Source organism: Platichthys flesus, chromosome 18 (assembly GCF_949316205.1).
Source record: "Platichthys flesus chromosome 18, fPlaFle2.1, whole genome shotgun sequence".
Classification (NCBI taxonomy): Eukaryota; Metazoa; Chordata; class Actinopteri; order Pleuronectiformes; family Pleuronectidae; genus Platichthys; species Platichthys flesus.
The window spans coordinates 19,219,604-19,237,238 of NC_084962.1; the positions used below are offsets into that span (position 1 = coordinate 19,219,604).

The 17,635-nt window shown below is 43.6% G+C and overlaps 2 protein-coding genes across 5 annotated transcripts in view; both read left to right on the forward strand.

Moving 5' to 3' along the window:
- The window catches only part of man1a1 (mannosidase, alpha, class 1A, member 1), a 93,503-nt gene extending 84,934 nt beyond the window's left edge, over positions 1-8,569 (forward strand). The window contains exons 10-12 of the mRNA XM_062410855.1: positions 285-457; positions 708-823; positions 3,730-8,569. Of these exons, the coding sequence (XP_062266839.1) occupies positions 285-457; positions 708-823; positions 3,730-3,856 (416 nt within the window). The 3' untranslated portion in view covers positions 3,857-8,569. The remainder of the gene's footprint in view (positions 1-284; positions 458-707; positions 824-3,729) is intronic.
- A 7,679-nt stretch (positions 8,570-16,248) lies between these two features.
- Positions 16,249-17,635, forward strand: part of fam184ab (family with sequence similarity 184 member Ab) — an 80,457-nt gene continuing 79,070 nt past the window's right edge. For all 4 annotated transcript variants that reach the window (XM_062412073.1, XM_062412075.1, XM_062412074.1 and 1 more), the window contains exon 1: positions 16,249-16,906. In XM_062412073.1, the coding sequence (XP_062268057.1) occupies positions 16,748-16,906 (159 nt within the window). In that variant the 5' untranslated portion in view covers positions 16,249-16,747. The remainder of the gene's footprint in view (positions 16,907-17,635) is intronic.

Below are 17,635 nucleotides of genomic sequence, written 5' to 3' on the forward strand. Positions count from 1 at the left end.
CGGTCAGATACTTTTTTTTATTTCTCTCTCTGAATTGAATCCGTCCCTGAGTCGTGTTGTGAGTCACTGTTTTAAAAGCATCTCTGAGGAATGTGATGATCACTGAGTTCTGAAATAGCATTGTGTTCTGAGCGAGCGCTGACCTGAGATCTGTGAAGCTTCAGACTAATAACAGTGTAAACATGGAGCTGCAGCATTAAGATGTTTGTGTCTTTACATCTCCAGTGTTTTCATTTGATTCTCTCCTCCTCCTCCTCCTCCTCCTCCTCCTCTTCCTCCCTCAGCCCTGAAGCTGGGTCCGGAGGCGTTTCGATTCGACGGCGGGGTCGAGGCCATCGCCACCCGCCAGAACGAGAAGTATTTCATCCTGCGTCCCGAGGTGATCGAGACCTACATGTACATGTGGAGGTTCACCCACGACCCCAAGTACAGAGACTGGGGCTGGGAGGCCGTCCAGGTAAAATCTTTTCTTTGATATTTAATTCAACAGTAGCTGATAGAAAATGCTCCAGTGAGAGATTTTATCAAAACAATGAAATAAGGACAGAAACACTTTTATTTTCATTTTCAGCAAATGATCCACCCGGAGCTTTGGTGATATTTTGAGCACATGAAGCAGCCTGATTGATTTCCTGTCGTCCTGTTGTGTGTCTGTGTTCCCTGTGTGTGTGTGTGTGTGTGTGTGTGTGTGTGTGTGTGTGGTGCAGGCGCTGGAGAAGCACTGTCGGTTGGAAGGAGGCTACAGCGGCGTCAGGGACGTGTACGCCTCGTCTCCGAACCACGACGACGTCCAGCAGAGCTTCTACTTGGCAGAGACGCTGAAGTGAGAGACACACAAACTGGACAACTTCACAAACGCACACACACCCCCCCCCCCCTTCACTCTGTCCTGTTAGGATTGTGCTGTCATTGCACTTTATGGAGGGGACTGGAGCTCTGCATCCCCAAACTGTCAACTCACACAAACACACACATACGCACTCAGACACACACACATAAAAGATGATGTTTTCATTAATGCAGACAAGGCTGCACAGAGTTGTCGAGGTCAGTGGGAAGGTTGCGTCGTCTCTCACACTCTGAGTGAGTCGGGGCTCTGCAGACTTACACAACGATCAGGTCTCACACACACTGAGATACTGAACAACACAACGTTCATTTTGATAACACAACTGGACAAAGAAGACGTTTCCTTTTTTAAACAATCCAAATGTTTGGGCCTCATTTCACATGAAATCCATTCGCTCTTAACTTGAACAATCCTGTGAGACACAATGTGAAATATGATTTTTCCAGACTGCAGATGCATGTTCGGATCTCAAATAGACGACGAGATAAACACGACGTGTCCCAACTCACCACAGGCAGCTTCCACTTCTCACTTCCTCTTAACAGACGCCTGACATTTGTACTTAACTGCCCTGTGTGTGTGTGTGTCTGTGTAAATGTGTGTGAATGTGTGTGCGAGGCCGCAAACGGCTCTTTAAACGTGTTGTCAGCCGCACAGTGTGAGTCTGTGGCTAATAGGGCTCCTCCTCAGATGGCTCTCCATCTGTGCTCAGCAAGTCAGTCTGTTTAAACCACCAGGAAAAGAAAGTCCCAGCCACACTTCACCGAGTGCGAGAGTGTGTGTGTGTTTAACGTGTGTGTGTGTGTGTGTGTGTGTGTGTTTGTGTGTCTGCTCATACGAAGCAGAAAACCAGGGAGGGAATCCCACTTTAATTTGTTGTTTTGTTAAATGTGACCAGGCGAAGTCACAGCTTCCACTGTTTGAATTTGTTTTTTACATTTAAAACTATAATTTTTAAAGGCTCTGTAGGGACTTAATTCACGTTATTCAATGATTAGGAGAATTTTCATATCATTGAAATCTGTATTTGTGAATAATTCAGCTGACGGACTAACAAACAAAGGAGAAAACCACTCAGTGGATCACATATCTCCTCTTAAATGAAACCAAGCTGCACCAGATTACACACACTCATAAATATCAGGTCCCCAAATGGCTCCACATTTTATTTTTTAACAAGATACATAAATTATTCTCTGAGAAAGTGTTGAAAATGTCTCAACAACTGATCTCATCCGCCCCTTTGTCCAGATCCACACCTCAATCCAATAAGTTCTTTCTTGGATCATGTTCCAACGAACTTTGTGGGAATCTGTGTGTGTTGTTTTCTCACATTGCTGCTGACTGTTTCTGAATACGTGGCATCAACTTCCTCTTCAAAGAGTCACGTGATCAGATTGATATCATTCAGTTCCCATCCTGCTCTGACGTCTGATTGGCTCACGTCTCTCCTGCTGCTTCAAGCCATTTCACTTTACAATCAACCTGCTTCACTCACTTTAACGTGAATTGAGTCTGTTCATCAGGTCAGGTGTGAACCTCCCTGACCTCATCAGTCCTCAAAGCCTCAGAACTACCTCCCCTCCTCTTCCTCATCTTCATTCTGTCCCATACCAGGCAGCGGTTTACAGCAAGTCAAGGTTAGGCCTGATGGGCGGGGGGGGGGGGGGGGGGGGGGCCTCCATCCAATCCAGCTTCTTTTATAGGCTGTAAATTATACCTCACCTCACCTCTAGTCCTGATTAACACACACACACACACACACAGAGACACACACACACACACACACACACACACACACACACACACACACACACTGACACTGAGACGTCTGATCAGAACATCATTAAAGTGAGAGATTATATATTTTAGTTGTGATTAAAATGTTCAGAGGAAGAGTTTGAATAACTAATAAAATGAAAACCTCTCATTAGCATCATCTGGTATCAAAATCCCTCCGCAGGCGATAACTCCACTGACATGAATACGAAGGTGATTGACAGCAGCTCATAGTTTCCTCATATGTCGCATCCCCCCCCCACACACACACACACACACACACACACAGAGGATATGGATCCCATTTAGAAGTCTTGTCCCTCGAATGTTTCTCTGGGAACTTGGCATCGAGCGGAGCCACGTCCTGTTTTCATCTCCTCTCCGCTGCCAAGGACACGGACGTTCCTCACACGGCTGTCGGCCGTCAATCACTCGCTGCTTTGCCTGGGCGTCTGTTGTGAGGAAGAGGAGGAGGAAGAGGAGGGGGGGTGGGAGTGTGGTTGACTGCTTCCCAGCTGAATTATTGACTCAGTTTTGCTGAACTCCTTTTCATAAATAGTTTCATTAAATCTGACGCCATCGAGCTGCAGAATTAAATCACCTCCAGTTTGACAACTGCTGGCGTGAAGCCCCCCCCCCCCCCCCCCCCCCCATCTGTTTCATCACTGCTCTTCTGGCAGGACAACTGACGAATACTGAGAAGATAATATCAAACAAGTGTGGATCCCTCGAGGAGTGACGTTTAAAAACATGAAGACAAGCGTGGAGGCGTGTTGGTTTAATCAAAACAATGTTTACCCAAAAGATTTCAACTCCTTTTACCTCATTGCTGATGAAATTAGATAAAAATCACCAGGACGACATTAGAATCTGTGAGGACGCGTGAAACAAGGGGCATTGTGGGTAATGTAGGCTCCGGAAAACAACACAAAGTTCTGTTCTGCTGCGTTTGTCTCAAACTCAAACTTTACCTCCTCCAAAAGTTTTCAGTTTTACCTCAGGCTTAATCCCTGAACATGATCTGATCATTGTGTTAAATAACTTCCTGACATTCTGAATTACAAACATCTAACACAACTTTGTGTCTTTGTCTCCTGCAGGTATCTGTACCTGCTCTTCTCTGAGGACGACCACCTGCCGTTCGACCACTGGGTCTTCAACACCGAGGCTCACCCCCTGCCCGTGATCCGGAAGGACCAAACAGAAATACCCAATGAGGTGGAGTAGTGCCCCCCCCCCCCCCGTGCAAGAACCTCTGATGCTGAAAACCTGAGCCTCCAGCCGGAGTCGCCCGCTGACGCCTCTCGATGGGATTTCACTCTTTTTGTTTTTAAACGGGATCTAAACTGAAGACACGTCGGAGCTGAGTTCTCTCAGTCGAGTCCAGTTTTTGTTGTTGTTGTTTTTTTGTTGTTGTTCTTGACGCGGACGGACGCGCTTCCTGTCGGATGAGGTGCTGACTTGAGGTCAGTCGTCCCCGGGACCAGTTTGAAACGACAGTGTGGTGAACGACAGGACGACTGTCGGTGTTGGTTTTTAATATTCTCTGATTATCAACTGGTATTTTCCTGAATTAGATTTTTGTGGACACAGTGGACACATGGACCCTGTTCTTTGGGGGGGGAATCGAACCCAGTTAGACTTGGTTGACCTGGCAAACCACAGGAAGCTGCGTTCACTTCCCATCGTCTTATTTCATAACTGAAGAGGAACCTTTGTTTTTTTTCTAAACCGTCTGCTCCCCCCCCCCCCCCCAGGATATCAATTCTGAATCTAGTCTCACAATCGAGGTTCAGTACCGGTCGGACCTTCCTCTTCCTCATCTTCCTCTTCTCGTCTCTGTCCTCATTTCAGCGTAGAACCGTCTGTAGGATCTTCTCTCCTCTGTGAGGAGATGCAGACGCACACACCTGCACACACACACACACACACACAGACACACACAAGGAGCCATACTGACTCAATACAGCCTTACCATTCCGTCGTGAGCCTCCTCATCCTCCTGAGTTCGACTGATCGCTCTCACCTGACACTTCATTTCGGTGTTCTCTACCCCAACGCTCTCTCCGGACGCCGCACAGAACTGTAGCCAGATTAAATCCAGTTTTTAGTCTTCGATTTAGTGCCTTCACTGTTGAAAAGGGAGAGACGGCTCAAACACACACACACACACACACACACACACACACACACACACACACACACACACACACAGAGGAGACAGGTTTGAAAACGTAGCTTTAAGTGACGTTCCCACGCCTCACACGAGGATTAAACCAAAACTAGACCCGGATTAAAGGATTTATTTTTATTCTGATATTCAGTTGAAGCTTCACAGCAGCACAAGGTGGAAACGTCTCGGACGAGCTCAGGTTCATCTGAGGATCAAACACTAAGAGACTGAATCACTGGAACTCCGGGATTCTCGCTCCATCCTTTTTATCCCATAGACTGGTCCACACTGACACCTAGTGGCGAGAGCTACTTATTACACATGAGACCTGGGCTTTATGACTCGTTCATATTTATATATATGAGTTTTTTATTTTAAGCTTTAAACACAAACACAAACTCATTTTAACCTCAGTGACTTGTTTTTTATCAAAGATCTGCTCATGAGAGGGAGAATCAAATTCAGACCTGGATCTTTAAAACCAAATTTCTTCTTCCATCTTCGACCGAGCTTCTTTACATCGTTTATTTGGATCATTGTGTGTAAATAAATATGGACGACACGTCTCCACTTCCTCCCACTTTTCAGAAATGAAGCTAAAGTGTCCCGGGTTCGAATCCTGTGCAGGTGATGGAGCCGTCAGTCCAGTCCTGAGTTAGTCTCAGCTGTCAATCACGACCTTTCATAGCAGCAAATAACAAACTAAAACCAATTTTAGGCCCAAAAATATAAACAACATGCTACTTTGATAATTTGTGTCCTTTTAGTTTGGTCCCATCCATTAGGGACGTATGAGCAATACTGCAGCCAGCCACCAGGCGGCGATCAAGATGCTTTGGCTTCATATTTTGGGAGCCGTCGTGTCGGCCATCTTTACGAACATTGATCTAAACAGAAACGTGCAGGATCCTCCTCCTCCTCCTCCTCTTCTTCATGAGCTTTAATAAAAGTTTTAAGTCGTCATTAAAAACTTCAAACGACAAAACACTTTGTTTAGATTTGTTTATTTTGGTTCTTTTCCGACAGAGACCCGTTAGCCCAGATGTCTCCGAGCAGAGCAGACGAGCTGCACTGAGGTTCTGGCTCCTCCCACGTTTCAGATTTCTTCGTCCACACGTTCATAAAGTCGTAGTTTGTTGTTTCACAAAGTCGCTGACGACACATTTGTCTCAGAAGGTGAAAGAAACGCAGAGAACTTCACCACGCTGCAGTTAAAATACAGATTCAGTTTTCTTTTCTTTACTCAATCGGAAACTTTCAGATTAAAATGACAAACTCTCCCTGAATTCCAAACTTTCCTCTAAAACCAAAAACCCCCCAATGAGCCACTCTCACGTCACAACCGACACACACATATCAGCCCGTCGTCTTTCCCGTGGACTTTCTGAGCCGTGAGCAGATTCTCTTCATTCACTGTACAGACGACAGCGTGTTTCCTTTTCTTCTATTATCCATGTGATGGTGTGTTGTGCTGGTGGGACTATTTGCTGCCTGTGTTAATTTATTGTGTAGTAGTGAACCATAGAACTCAGAGGTGTGTTGTTGGGGATGTGACCCCCAGGTGGCTTTAAAGGTTGTTTCATATTTATCTGCCACAAAAAAACAAACATCCTGTTCCGACAGATTTCAGAAGGTTTGAAGCTCTGCGTCTATAAAACGCCCCGTAGTTAAAACCTCATTAATCATCTGTGAAGCTTCCATCTTACGATCTTTTTAAAGACGTTTTTTTAAACGCCCGGCTTCAAAACCTTCGACGTGATGTTTGTTTTTCTCGGCTGAAAGAATCGTTAAAGAAAAGCACCGGGGAGCCGAGGGAACCAGTTGTACAGGAGGACAGAAGCTGAATGAATGTACGATCCAATGTGAAGTGAAGAATATTTTGTATACGTCTTTGTTGACTCACTTCTTTGTGCTTTTGTTTGTTGTCTGTTATTTTGTCTGGGTTTTTTTTTTATTTCTTCGTAAAGCACAAACCGTGACGCAGGGAAAGGTTCGTTCGCAGAGAGACGGGAAGCGATGCGTGTTCTCGTTTTGTTGTTGTTGTTTTTCTGATTCGTAGGAAATTATCCAAATCACACGTGTTTGGATTCGTTGGGGTTTTTGTTTTCAGCGTCGTGGATGTAAGTGTTAATCGTAAAGTGAAGTGTTAACGAACCTGAAGCTGCTCGATGGAAATTCAGAGGAACGACGGAGACACAACGTGAATCTTTCCTGATTCTGTGACGGTCGCGTTTATCGTTAACTAACGAGTTCAGGGTCGTTCGGCTTTGATCTGTTTCTTTTTGGTGATTTCTTTGATCTTATTGGCCCAAAGTAAAGTGGTTGTGATGTAGCTATGACACTTTAATGTTTGGTTTCATTTCAATATGAATTTAAAAAGTTTCCAGTTAATGTCGAGTTGAGGACCAATGAAAACGACTTTTTATTCAAGCTGTAAAATTGTTATTTCCGTTGAAGCGTCGTTAGATTTATACAAAATGGATGAATATCAAGTTTCTTATGATTTGAAATAAGGAAAAAGTTAAATTGCCGGAGGATCATAGGAGGTTAAAAATACAAAAAGATGAAATGGATTAATATATTTGTGTTTGTGCCTTCGGACTTCTGACCCAGGAGAAACAAACACTCTCTTTCTTCTGCGTTTCAGTGTCGTTCACTTTTAATTAAGCTACGGATTAAGTTCTGGAGTCGCCCTCTGGTGGTAGAAGTCACTTCTTCATCTTGAAACCTCCAGAAGGAAAAACTTTTTTTAAAACAAATCATATGCTTTTTAATTAACGATGAAATATTTAAGCTCTGTTTTGATTCACGCTCTTTGATTCTGGTGACCTTTGACCTGGTGGAGGGTTTAAAATCGTATTCTTTTCACCGTGGGGGGGGGGTGGTGGTGGTATGAAGTGCTAAATATTTTTACCAGAATCTTTTCTTGAGTGTCTGAACGAACCCGAGCGAGGGTGTAGGTTTACAGTCTCCGTCCCCATGCTGAGATTTCTTCGTACAATTCTACAGAACATTTGAGAATGAAAGTCTTCGTTAACTTTCGCACGCTAGCTACCACGTGTCTGAGAAGCGTGGACGCTCGGAAAACGTTTTTTGACTTATTCGGAATTAAAGGCAGTTAACTTAGAACCTGTATGCTCCACGTGTGGTTGGATTTATCTCCCGGAGTATTTATTTTTCCATGTGGACGCGTCACTTCCTGAACAGACGGTTTCCTGGAAATCGTCTTTTTGGTGATTATTGTTGAATATCGTGTTTTGACGATCTGTTGCGTTACGAAGCTTTTCAGTTGGTTGAACGTTAAAGGGAAATGACGCCCACTTAAAGGAATCCCCCCGTTGGAAATGTGACACTTCCCCTTTAAGAAACTAAACTTTAAATAAAACTGACGCGTCCTCAAACTATATTGGTTCTTAAAATGTTTGACATTTTACTTTGAAAAGGTTTAAACGTGTGAAACAACCTCAGAAATGTGTCTGTACAAAATATTGCTGATAATCATTCCATTGCACATAGTTTACTTTGCGTTTATATGCAATATTTTAATTTTGTTGGGGAAATTTGTTTTATCGTGTTAATAATTTTATTATAATTACTATTATTATTGAAAAAGAAAAATTGTAAATATTCCACCCGGCAAATGGGCCGTTCTACATTTGTATAAAAATCTTCTGAACTTATGGATTAAAATGATATTAATAAGCAGCAGACTTTTTAATAAACTATATTTGTTACACTTCTATTGTGAATAAAGAATCTTTTAATAAGTTTGGATCCTTGTTGTTATTTTGTTCTTCAGGTTGTTTACTTGTTTGTTTGTTTGTCAACACATTACACAACCTATGGAGTGAAATCAATGTCCAATCCATGGTTTATATTCCTCTCTTTTTGCTACAAATAACAATGCAAAGTTTAAAAGTTTATAATGGAATCTGGGTAGAGAGGTATATGAGTTTATATATATTTATATATCTATAAATGTATATATAGTTATTTTTAATATTTAGATTTGATTTATTATTACATTTTTATATTTTGTACATCATATACAATATAAAGCACAGGTATACAACATATTTGTAGATATACCTGAAGCTGGTTATGTATACGGTCATTCTTAATTGATTACTTGTTTGTTTATTTACATTTATTTACAAAATAAATATATATGTTTAAATATATAAATGATCAAAACATTGGTGTGATCACTTCCTTAAAATGTCAGGAACTATATTTTAATAAAAGATGTCATCAATGTGTACTTAGATTTTTTTAGTTAGGTTCATATCCCATTCACTAACATGGAGCTATACTGCAGCCGGCCACCAGGAGGCGATTGAGACACTTTGGCTTCACTATGTGAGAAGAACACGTTTCATTTAGTTTTAAGACAAAATGTGCTGAGACAGGTTCTAATTATTAATTTATATATTACTTTATGAATGAATTGTTTAATAAAAATACTCATATCAGCTTTTTCCTCCTGTTTATGTTTTTAATCCACTTTTATCTGTGAACTCTTCTGCCATCGGTTCAAGTTTCAGCCTCAGAGCACAAACCACTCCCAGGATTTATAAGAGAAGGAGAGATTAACATCACAGACTCTTCGTCCTCTGCTTCCTGACACAACTCATAATTCTGCCTCTTATCTCGACACTGAGAGACTGAGAACATCTCTGTTATCGGCCTGAAGCTGAGAGAGAGAGAGAGAGAGAGAGAGAGAGAGAGAGAGAGAGACGCTCGGTCACAGACGATCACTTCCTGACAGGATTCTTTGTTTTCATCCTCAGAGAAACGAGTCAGACACGAATCCTCTGACTCTGAGTTTGTAGAATCTGTTGATGAAATGATCCCGTGAAATATAACCTGTGAATAAACACGTTCTCTCTCTTTCCCTCGTCTTTTCTCCTTTTACTCTCTCCTTTAATTCTCCTTTAATACTCTCACAGTAAATCAAGTTGTGAGAGTTTCTTGTAAACATCTTGTCGGATGTTTTTCATTGAGCAGTTTGAAATGTCTGAGCTGAATCTTCTCACTGACGTGAAGCAGGTGAAGATTTGGACACTGATTGTTTTTTATCTCTGATAAATTATGAGAGGAAACTAATACAAGTTGTGAGAACATTGCTTCTCTTTTCTTCCTCTTTGTGAGTGTGTGTAACTTAAACTTTTACTTCTACTTTCTTCAACATTGCAACATTAATACATTTTCACCGTTTTGATAGATTTTCATGACATAACTGATTTTTAAATTCCTCTTTGTTGATCAGGTTGAAATTTGAGTTTTTACAATTTAACGTGGACGTAAATAAAAATCTGAATCTTGGTGTTTTTTCTTTTCAGACACTGGTTCAGGACATTTTAAGACATTTCAGGTTATCAAACCACTTCCTGTTTTGTTTTATACGCCTTATACAAGAACTAAAGGCCTTAAGGATATATGAGTATAAGCATAGTTATAATTTAACTACAAAATAATATATATATATATCAGGTTTTCCCTACTATTTATTTCTCTTTTATAAGACTAGTCAGTCTTGTGTCTTTGCACAAAGAGTATTTTTAGTTGTTCATGATCTCCGGTCGTATATTCTGTTAGTATCTCTGTATATTTGTGTCTGTATATAAAGTATATTCTATCAGTATCCTGAGTTTACTGCACAGTGCCCCTGAGTACCACTAGAGGGCAGCACAGGACCAAACAAAGTAGGTTGATTTTGTTTTCACTTAAAATCCTGATCCTCATTCAACGTTTTTCATTTTATGAGTTTTATTCTTCTCTGTATGAGCTCACGACATCTTTCTTCTTCTTCATCCTCCTCTTCCTCTTCTTCTCCTGAACCTCTCTCAGTTTGTCTCATTTGATTCTCTCTGGGTTTCTAACTCTGCGTCTTCCCTCCGGCATCATAAGCACTTAGACGTCTAAAAGCCCGATGGTGTTTAAAAGCCCAGAAGAGTCGGTGCAGCTTCTCGTCCATTACCTCCAGCACAAAGGTGTCCTGTCCTCAGAGAGAGGGAGGAGAGGGAGGAGAGGAAGGAGAGGGAGGGAGGGAGGAGAGGGAGCAGAGGAAGGAGAGGGAGGAGAGAGAGGAGAGGGAGGGAGGAGAGGGAGCAGAGGAAGGACAGGGAGGAGAGGGAGGAGAGGGAGCAGAGGAAGGAGAGGGAGGAGAGGGAGGAGAGGGAAGAGAAGGAGGAGAGAGAGCTGAGGGAGGACAGGGAGGACAGGGAGGAGAGGGAGGGAGGGAGGGAGGGAGGGAGGAGAGGGAGCAGAGGAAGGAGAGGGAGGAGAGAGAGGAGAGGGAGGGAGGAGAGGGAGCAGAGGAAGGAGAGGGAGGAGAGGGAGGAGAGGGAGCAGAGGAAGAAGAGGGAGGAGAGGGAAGAGAAGGAGGAGAGGGAGCTGAGGGAGGAGAGGGAGGACAGGGAGGACAGGGAGGAGAGGGAGGGAGGAGAGGGAGCAGAGGAAGGAGAGGGAGGAGAGGGAGCAGAGGGACGAGAAGGAGGAGAGGGAGATGAGGGAGGAGAGGGAGGTGAGACAGGATAGGCAGTAGAGGGAGGAGAGGGAGGAGAGGGAGAGGGACGAGAGGAAGGAGAGGGAGGAGAGGGAGAGGGACGAGAGGAAGGAGAGGGAGGAGAGGGAGAGGGAGCAGAGGGAGCAGAGGAAGGAGAGGGAGGGAGGAGAGGGAGGAGAGGGAGGTGAGGCAGGAAAGGGAGAGGGACAAGAGGAAGTAGAGGGAGGAGAGGGAGAGGGAGCAGAGTGAGCAGAGGATCCCTGAGGCCTGAAGGAGACGAGGAGGAGTTAGAGAACCTGCTCAGGTTCTGTTCTACATCAAGTTCTGGGTTCTGATGATAAAAAGGTGATTAAACAAAAAGCTCCTGGATCTGAAACGTGTGAGAAGTCGTCGTCTGAGACGCTTGTTGTTTTGTTTTCTCGTCTCAGGTCGATGACTCGTCTCAGATCAGTTTGATTGAAGAGTGAAAGGAGGTGAAATGAGTCATTAGACATCTCAAAGGGAATCAGTCAGTCACCTGAGGAACGATCAGACGTGTCAGGTTCTGTCAGCTGGAGAAACAAGAAGGTTTTAATAATGAAGCTGAATCCAAAACTACAGTGACAGATGAGAAAAGAAAACAGTGAGTCAGAGGAAAGTCTGATTGATTTATACATGAATTAAAATATAAACAACTCAAAGCAGAATTAAGATGAATTACATGAGAAGAAGAAACTAAAACAAAGTGACAGTAGAAACGATAAAGGAGAAAGTTAGATGACATTTTGAATATCACAATGTCTTTTCAAATAAAGATGATAATAGTTCATATTTCACCTGAAACCAGAACAAGCAGAATTATATAAAATATATAATATTTACAAACATTGAACCTGATTGAACCGTAGTGATAAGTTTGACTGATCTGTAGAACCTTAGTTGTTACTTGATGTAGTGTGTGTGTGTGTGTGTGTGTGTGTGTGTGCATGTGCGTGTGTGTGTGTGTGTGTTTACCTTGACATCATGTGGCCTCTGGTTTTTCAGATTATAATCTGTTTTAAATCTTATTATGTAACTGTTATTATTCTCTGTGGTAAAGTGAGTGACACACATTATAAACCCTGATGATATACACACACTGTATATAACTGTAAGCACAACACTGTATTAAATTACAGGTTTGAAGGGATTTGAACCAACAAACGCACATATAGTGATTTTTACTCTTGAGCTCAGATGATATTTAACTGTGATACAAACGTGGTGTTGTAGTAAATTTACATTGTTTTACGTTTAAGAAACTAAAATTCTTAAGTTATAAATAGTTTTTGGCAAAAATAAAACCTTTTCTGCATCGTTGCACTTTTGACACAATCACAACAACACAACAACAACACAACAAGTTTCCTTTAAAAACACGAGGAACTTGAGTTCTGCTGCTTTTTTAAATGACTGCAGGCGACTCAGTGAATAATGGATGAGTGGTACAGTGAGTGAAGGAGGAGGATTTACTCCACAACCTCTGTCCTCTGTGAGCCGGCAGGGGAGCACACACACAGACACACACAGACACACACACATAACCACAGACACTCACAACCGCACACCTGCTGAATCCCTGAGAAGGACATACATATGCATGTTTGTGTTCTCTGTGATCAGGGGACCTGTCACTGAAGTTCCTCCTGGGACGACATGAGAGAGAGGGGGAGGGGGGGGGGGGGGAGAGAGAGAGAGAGAGAGAGAGAGAGAGAGAGAGAGAGAGAGAGAGAGAGAGAGAGAGAGAGAAGAAAATCAAAGGTATTCTGACACATTATCCAGTAATTTTCAGTTTGAAGAGTTTGGGATTCGATGTTTCCTGAATGGATTTTAATATTATTATTAAGTTCTCTCAGCCAAGATAAAACACTGTAGATGTACAATTATGAATATTTTTATGCCTGTATGGGTCAAAAATATCTCCCACGTATCTGCATTCCCACCACAACCATCCTGTTAACTGTATTTAAACCACCACAACACAATGGGATCCTCAGACGCTCCACTTCTCCAGAGACCTGATATATATGAACCTGGCCCTCATGAATATTAATGAGCGTTCTGCAGCAGCAGCAGCACCAGGATCTGCTCTCACACTCTATTGTGTATTAAACTGATTCACGAGTCTCAGTTGTGTCGTTTCACTGTGTGAGTTTGTGGTGATCTGACACTTTTTGCTCTGAATTGATCTAAAGCTGCGTTTCCTCAGTAAAACTCAACACAAGCACCTCCTCTGAAGTCATGCAATTACCCCCCCCCACACACACACACACACACACACTTGATTGTTGGCCCTGCGGTGTGCACGCGGCTCACTGTGTGTTTCACAGAGAGATTAGATTCTCGTGGTTATTATGTTGTCAACTTTATTACTTTCCGGGTGCGCCGCCGGCCGGCTCCTAATTGAATCGAGGTTTTCTGTGTTCCCTCGGAGAGACGAAGCTCCAGCCTACCAAATATTCCAATTATTAAGCTTGAAGAGGTGAAGCGTGCTTTAATTTCACATCCTCTAAAAATAGAAACACAGATGGATGACAAACACAAAGGGTGTGTGACTGTGTGTGTGTGTGTGTTTGCAGATACTGAATCAATCCCCAGTGCACAGTACAGAACAATAGAGAGCAGTTCATCATTGTGTTGAACCAGATACAATCCATATTCCTCCAGTATCAGTCGACGTGTGTCAGAAACACAAACAGGAAGCTGCACACACTCACACACACACACACTGGCATCGAACACACGGGCAGAACATGGGACTGACAGAACATGAGGCCGTTATTTCACTCAGGGGCCAAAACAACGAGGAGTGAAATGATGTTTCTAATGGTAGAGATATTGCTGCAGTTATTACTTCTTGGATATCAAATATATATACAATAAAAGTACAGGCAGTTGTATGTATTGTTGTGATTGAACCATATTTCATGTGTCTCTCAGGAGCCGTAGACCCCCCCCCTCCGCTCTGAACTCACTGAACACAGATTCTCCCTCTGGGACGAGAACTCAGGTTCATGGAGTTTACCCAACCAACTGTTGAATAGGAGAATTTATTAGGTGCCGCGTTGCCAGATATGATCTTTTTCTTATATTTATTGCTCTAAAGTCGATAAAATAAAAAACACCTTGTCCCAACACGGGCTTAGAAACCATCTTCATTGCTCATGTGAACTGGGATCGGCTCCTAACTCCCAGCGACACTCAGAAGATAAACGCTGCAGATAAAAAGAAACACTTATTAGCTGCACGAAGAAGATCAACAACACACACGTGAACAACACAACTGGTGCTGGGACATCACTCCAGAACATTAGAAACCAGTGTCGTCTTCAGGATGATGTCCTCCAGCAGCTGCACACCAGCGTCCTGTCAGTCTTCACTCATCTCTCCACTTTGTCCCTGGACCTCTTTTCATAAGTCAAGGCTTTTATAGGTTTTGCTGCTAAATGGCGTCAGGAGCGGAGGATTTGTTCGGAGCTTATTGACGCCACCAGTATCTTTCATAAAGCATCGACTGAGCCGCGGTGATAACCTCGTCTGCTGGAATGAATCCTTCCAGAACCCGGGAGATAAATCCCTGTATTGATGGACCTTGAGGCTCCGTCTCCTTGGACCTGGTGTTTAAAGCTCTCTGTGAATAACCAGGTTCATCAGACCTGTGCATCTGTTTGTGTTGATGACTGAGAGATCTGTGGAATCAGCTCCTGAGGACAAACATCAGGAAGAACTGATCTTTAAGAAAAATGGGTTTTACTTCTCAGTTTGGTTCATGTCCCATCTAACATGGACGAGGTGGGGTTGGGTTTTGTCAACTATCACAGGCAGAACGTTAATGTAGATTAAAATAATACAAATGTGGTAAATCCCTTTATTCCTGGAGGACAATGTCAAATTTAATGTTTCTTTCTATGCTTGTTCGTTGTTACGTAGATCATCTTGATGCTTTCGTGTGCCGGAGAATAACTGAGTGTCTTACATGAGCTTCTGGGATTTACAGTTCACGTCCAGGAAGAGAGATGAAGTCTTTTACTGCAGATTTCATTCATTTCCAAAGTTTGCTTTTTTTTTCTGATACTATTTCCCTTTTTATTTTTGTTTCTCTTAGATTTTGGTTTAAAAATCAGCTTGTTATGGTTCATTGTCTTTGTGGGAGGTGAAGGGTTAACATCGTGTTGCAGAGCAGATTGTGAGAAAGGTTTTAATCTTCCTGAAAACATGCAGCTCGACTGCAGCTGAGGAGAAACAGCATCAGGTTGGAAACTCTTTCACATTATTTCACATGAGAGGAGTCTGAATGTGGATTAGAGAATATGTCCTTTAAAAATATCAATTTCAGAATTATGACACAGATTCCAACAGGAGAACATGGGTTGATGTGTTCACTCTGTTTCCATATATGTCGCTAATGTTGAGGATCAATGAGCCTTTAGAAAATGTGATCTTCATTCAGAGGTGAGGGGAGTTCAGGTGCAACGTGACACTTCACCACTAGATGTCACTAGATTCTACACACTGACCTTTAATACACAAAATAAACCATCTTTTCAGTCTGGCGTTCGTTTGGTGTTTTAATACTTTTATGGCTTTTTATAATTTACACTCATTCTAGTTATATTATCATCTTATTTTTAATAAGCTCTATTTACTTGTGGTGGTATCTCATTATAACTTATTCTGTCTTTACTGTTTCATTTATCAGTTACTTTAAACTGCTAATTGAATTTTTTATAAGATGCTGTATAGTTAAAGTTTGATTGGTTAATTGATTAATTGAAGTTGAGCTGGACTGAAAAACAACCCACGCTCTGTGAACGTCTCACGTCGCTAGCTGTCCTCGTTGTGTTTCTCCCACAGCCCCTGAACGCAGCGCTGGTCCTACGGTCCTTGAACGCAGCACGGAGTGTTGAGGTGATCCATGGCAACAGCGGAGCCGCGTCCGAGCGAGAGTCCGACACACACGCACTCTCCCCCCGCACACGTACCCGCAATGCACCGAGCAGGACCCGGGGCCAACCGCTGACACACCCCGGCAGGTGACCGACCGGGCGGGGGGCGGGGGGGACCCGACCAACGAGGCAGCAGCCGCCCGGGAAACAGCCGCACATCGGCGGCAGGTGACGGAGCCGCAGCTCGGTAACCGACGGGATGAGGCTCACCGACGGGCACGGGGCTTAGCGGCAGAGCGACCCGCCTGAGAGCGATTCACCACGGTCAGGATGAAGCCAGATGTCGACGGTGTCCGGCCGGAGCGCGGCGCGTCCTTCTGATAGTCAGTGTCACCGGGGCTGGTGGGGGTGGTGGGGGGTGGAGAAACCAGGACTCTGTCCCAGTAGCGTCCCGCTCCATCACCACCACCACCACCATCAGCATCAGCATCAGCACCACCGACCGGCCGTGTCCGTGAGGCAGCGTCGTGAAGATGGCGACCGGCTCCGGTTGGCAGCCGTACTACTGCCCTGCTACCGGGCCGGGGAAATTCACCTCCCCCACGGCCTCCAGCTTCCAGCCCGGCATCACCCTGGAATATACCCAGGACCTGCACCTGAAGATGAGCAAGAAGATCGCACAGCTAACCAAGGTGAGGGAGCAGTGTGTGTGTGTGTGTGTGTGTGTGTGTGTGCGTGTGCGTGCGTGTGTGATCCTTTGAACAGGGCCTGATCCTTTGATCTTTGACTTTCAACCCTTCACCTGAACTCCAATAGGAATTCAAGCTCTTGTATGAAATGTGATTTTTTTTCCCCTGAATCTTCACAGTCGTTATTATCCTGAACATTAATTTGACTCGGTTATTAATTCTGTCATCTGCTCACCACAGCTGTATTCTGTTGAGGGGGGATGGGGGGGAGTAGGAATTGCTTGAAATCCTAATTAAAGTCTGATTCTAGTTCCCTCACATGCTCCTTTGTGTTTGAGTCACAAGCCGAACTGAAGAGCAGACACACACCGTTGGTTGAAACGCTTCGACATCTGCGCAAGCGCTCGGTTATTCATTTAAAAGCCAAACACGTCTGAAAATGTGAGATTCTTCAAAGGAGTCCCTTCGTCGCCTGCCTCCTGGAGGCGAACCCGGCTCCGTCTGAACGCTGCATCCATCAGTAACGGGTCGTTAGCCGCCACATTAATCAGATCAGTCATTCATCACTTGTATAGCAGCGCAGACTGTGCAGGCGTTCTGTTTGACTTGGACACATTCCTGTTGTTCTGGGGCCTTTCTGGATAATTATGCCGCGGAATCAAGCGATTCATTTAATCTCTTAATGAGACAGATTGGAAATAAGAAGTGCACGTTCCTCACTACAATATGTCA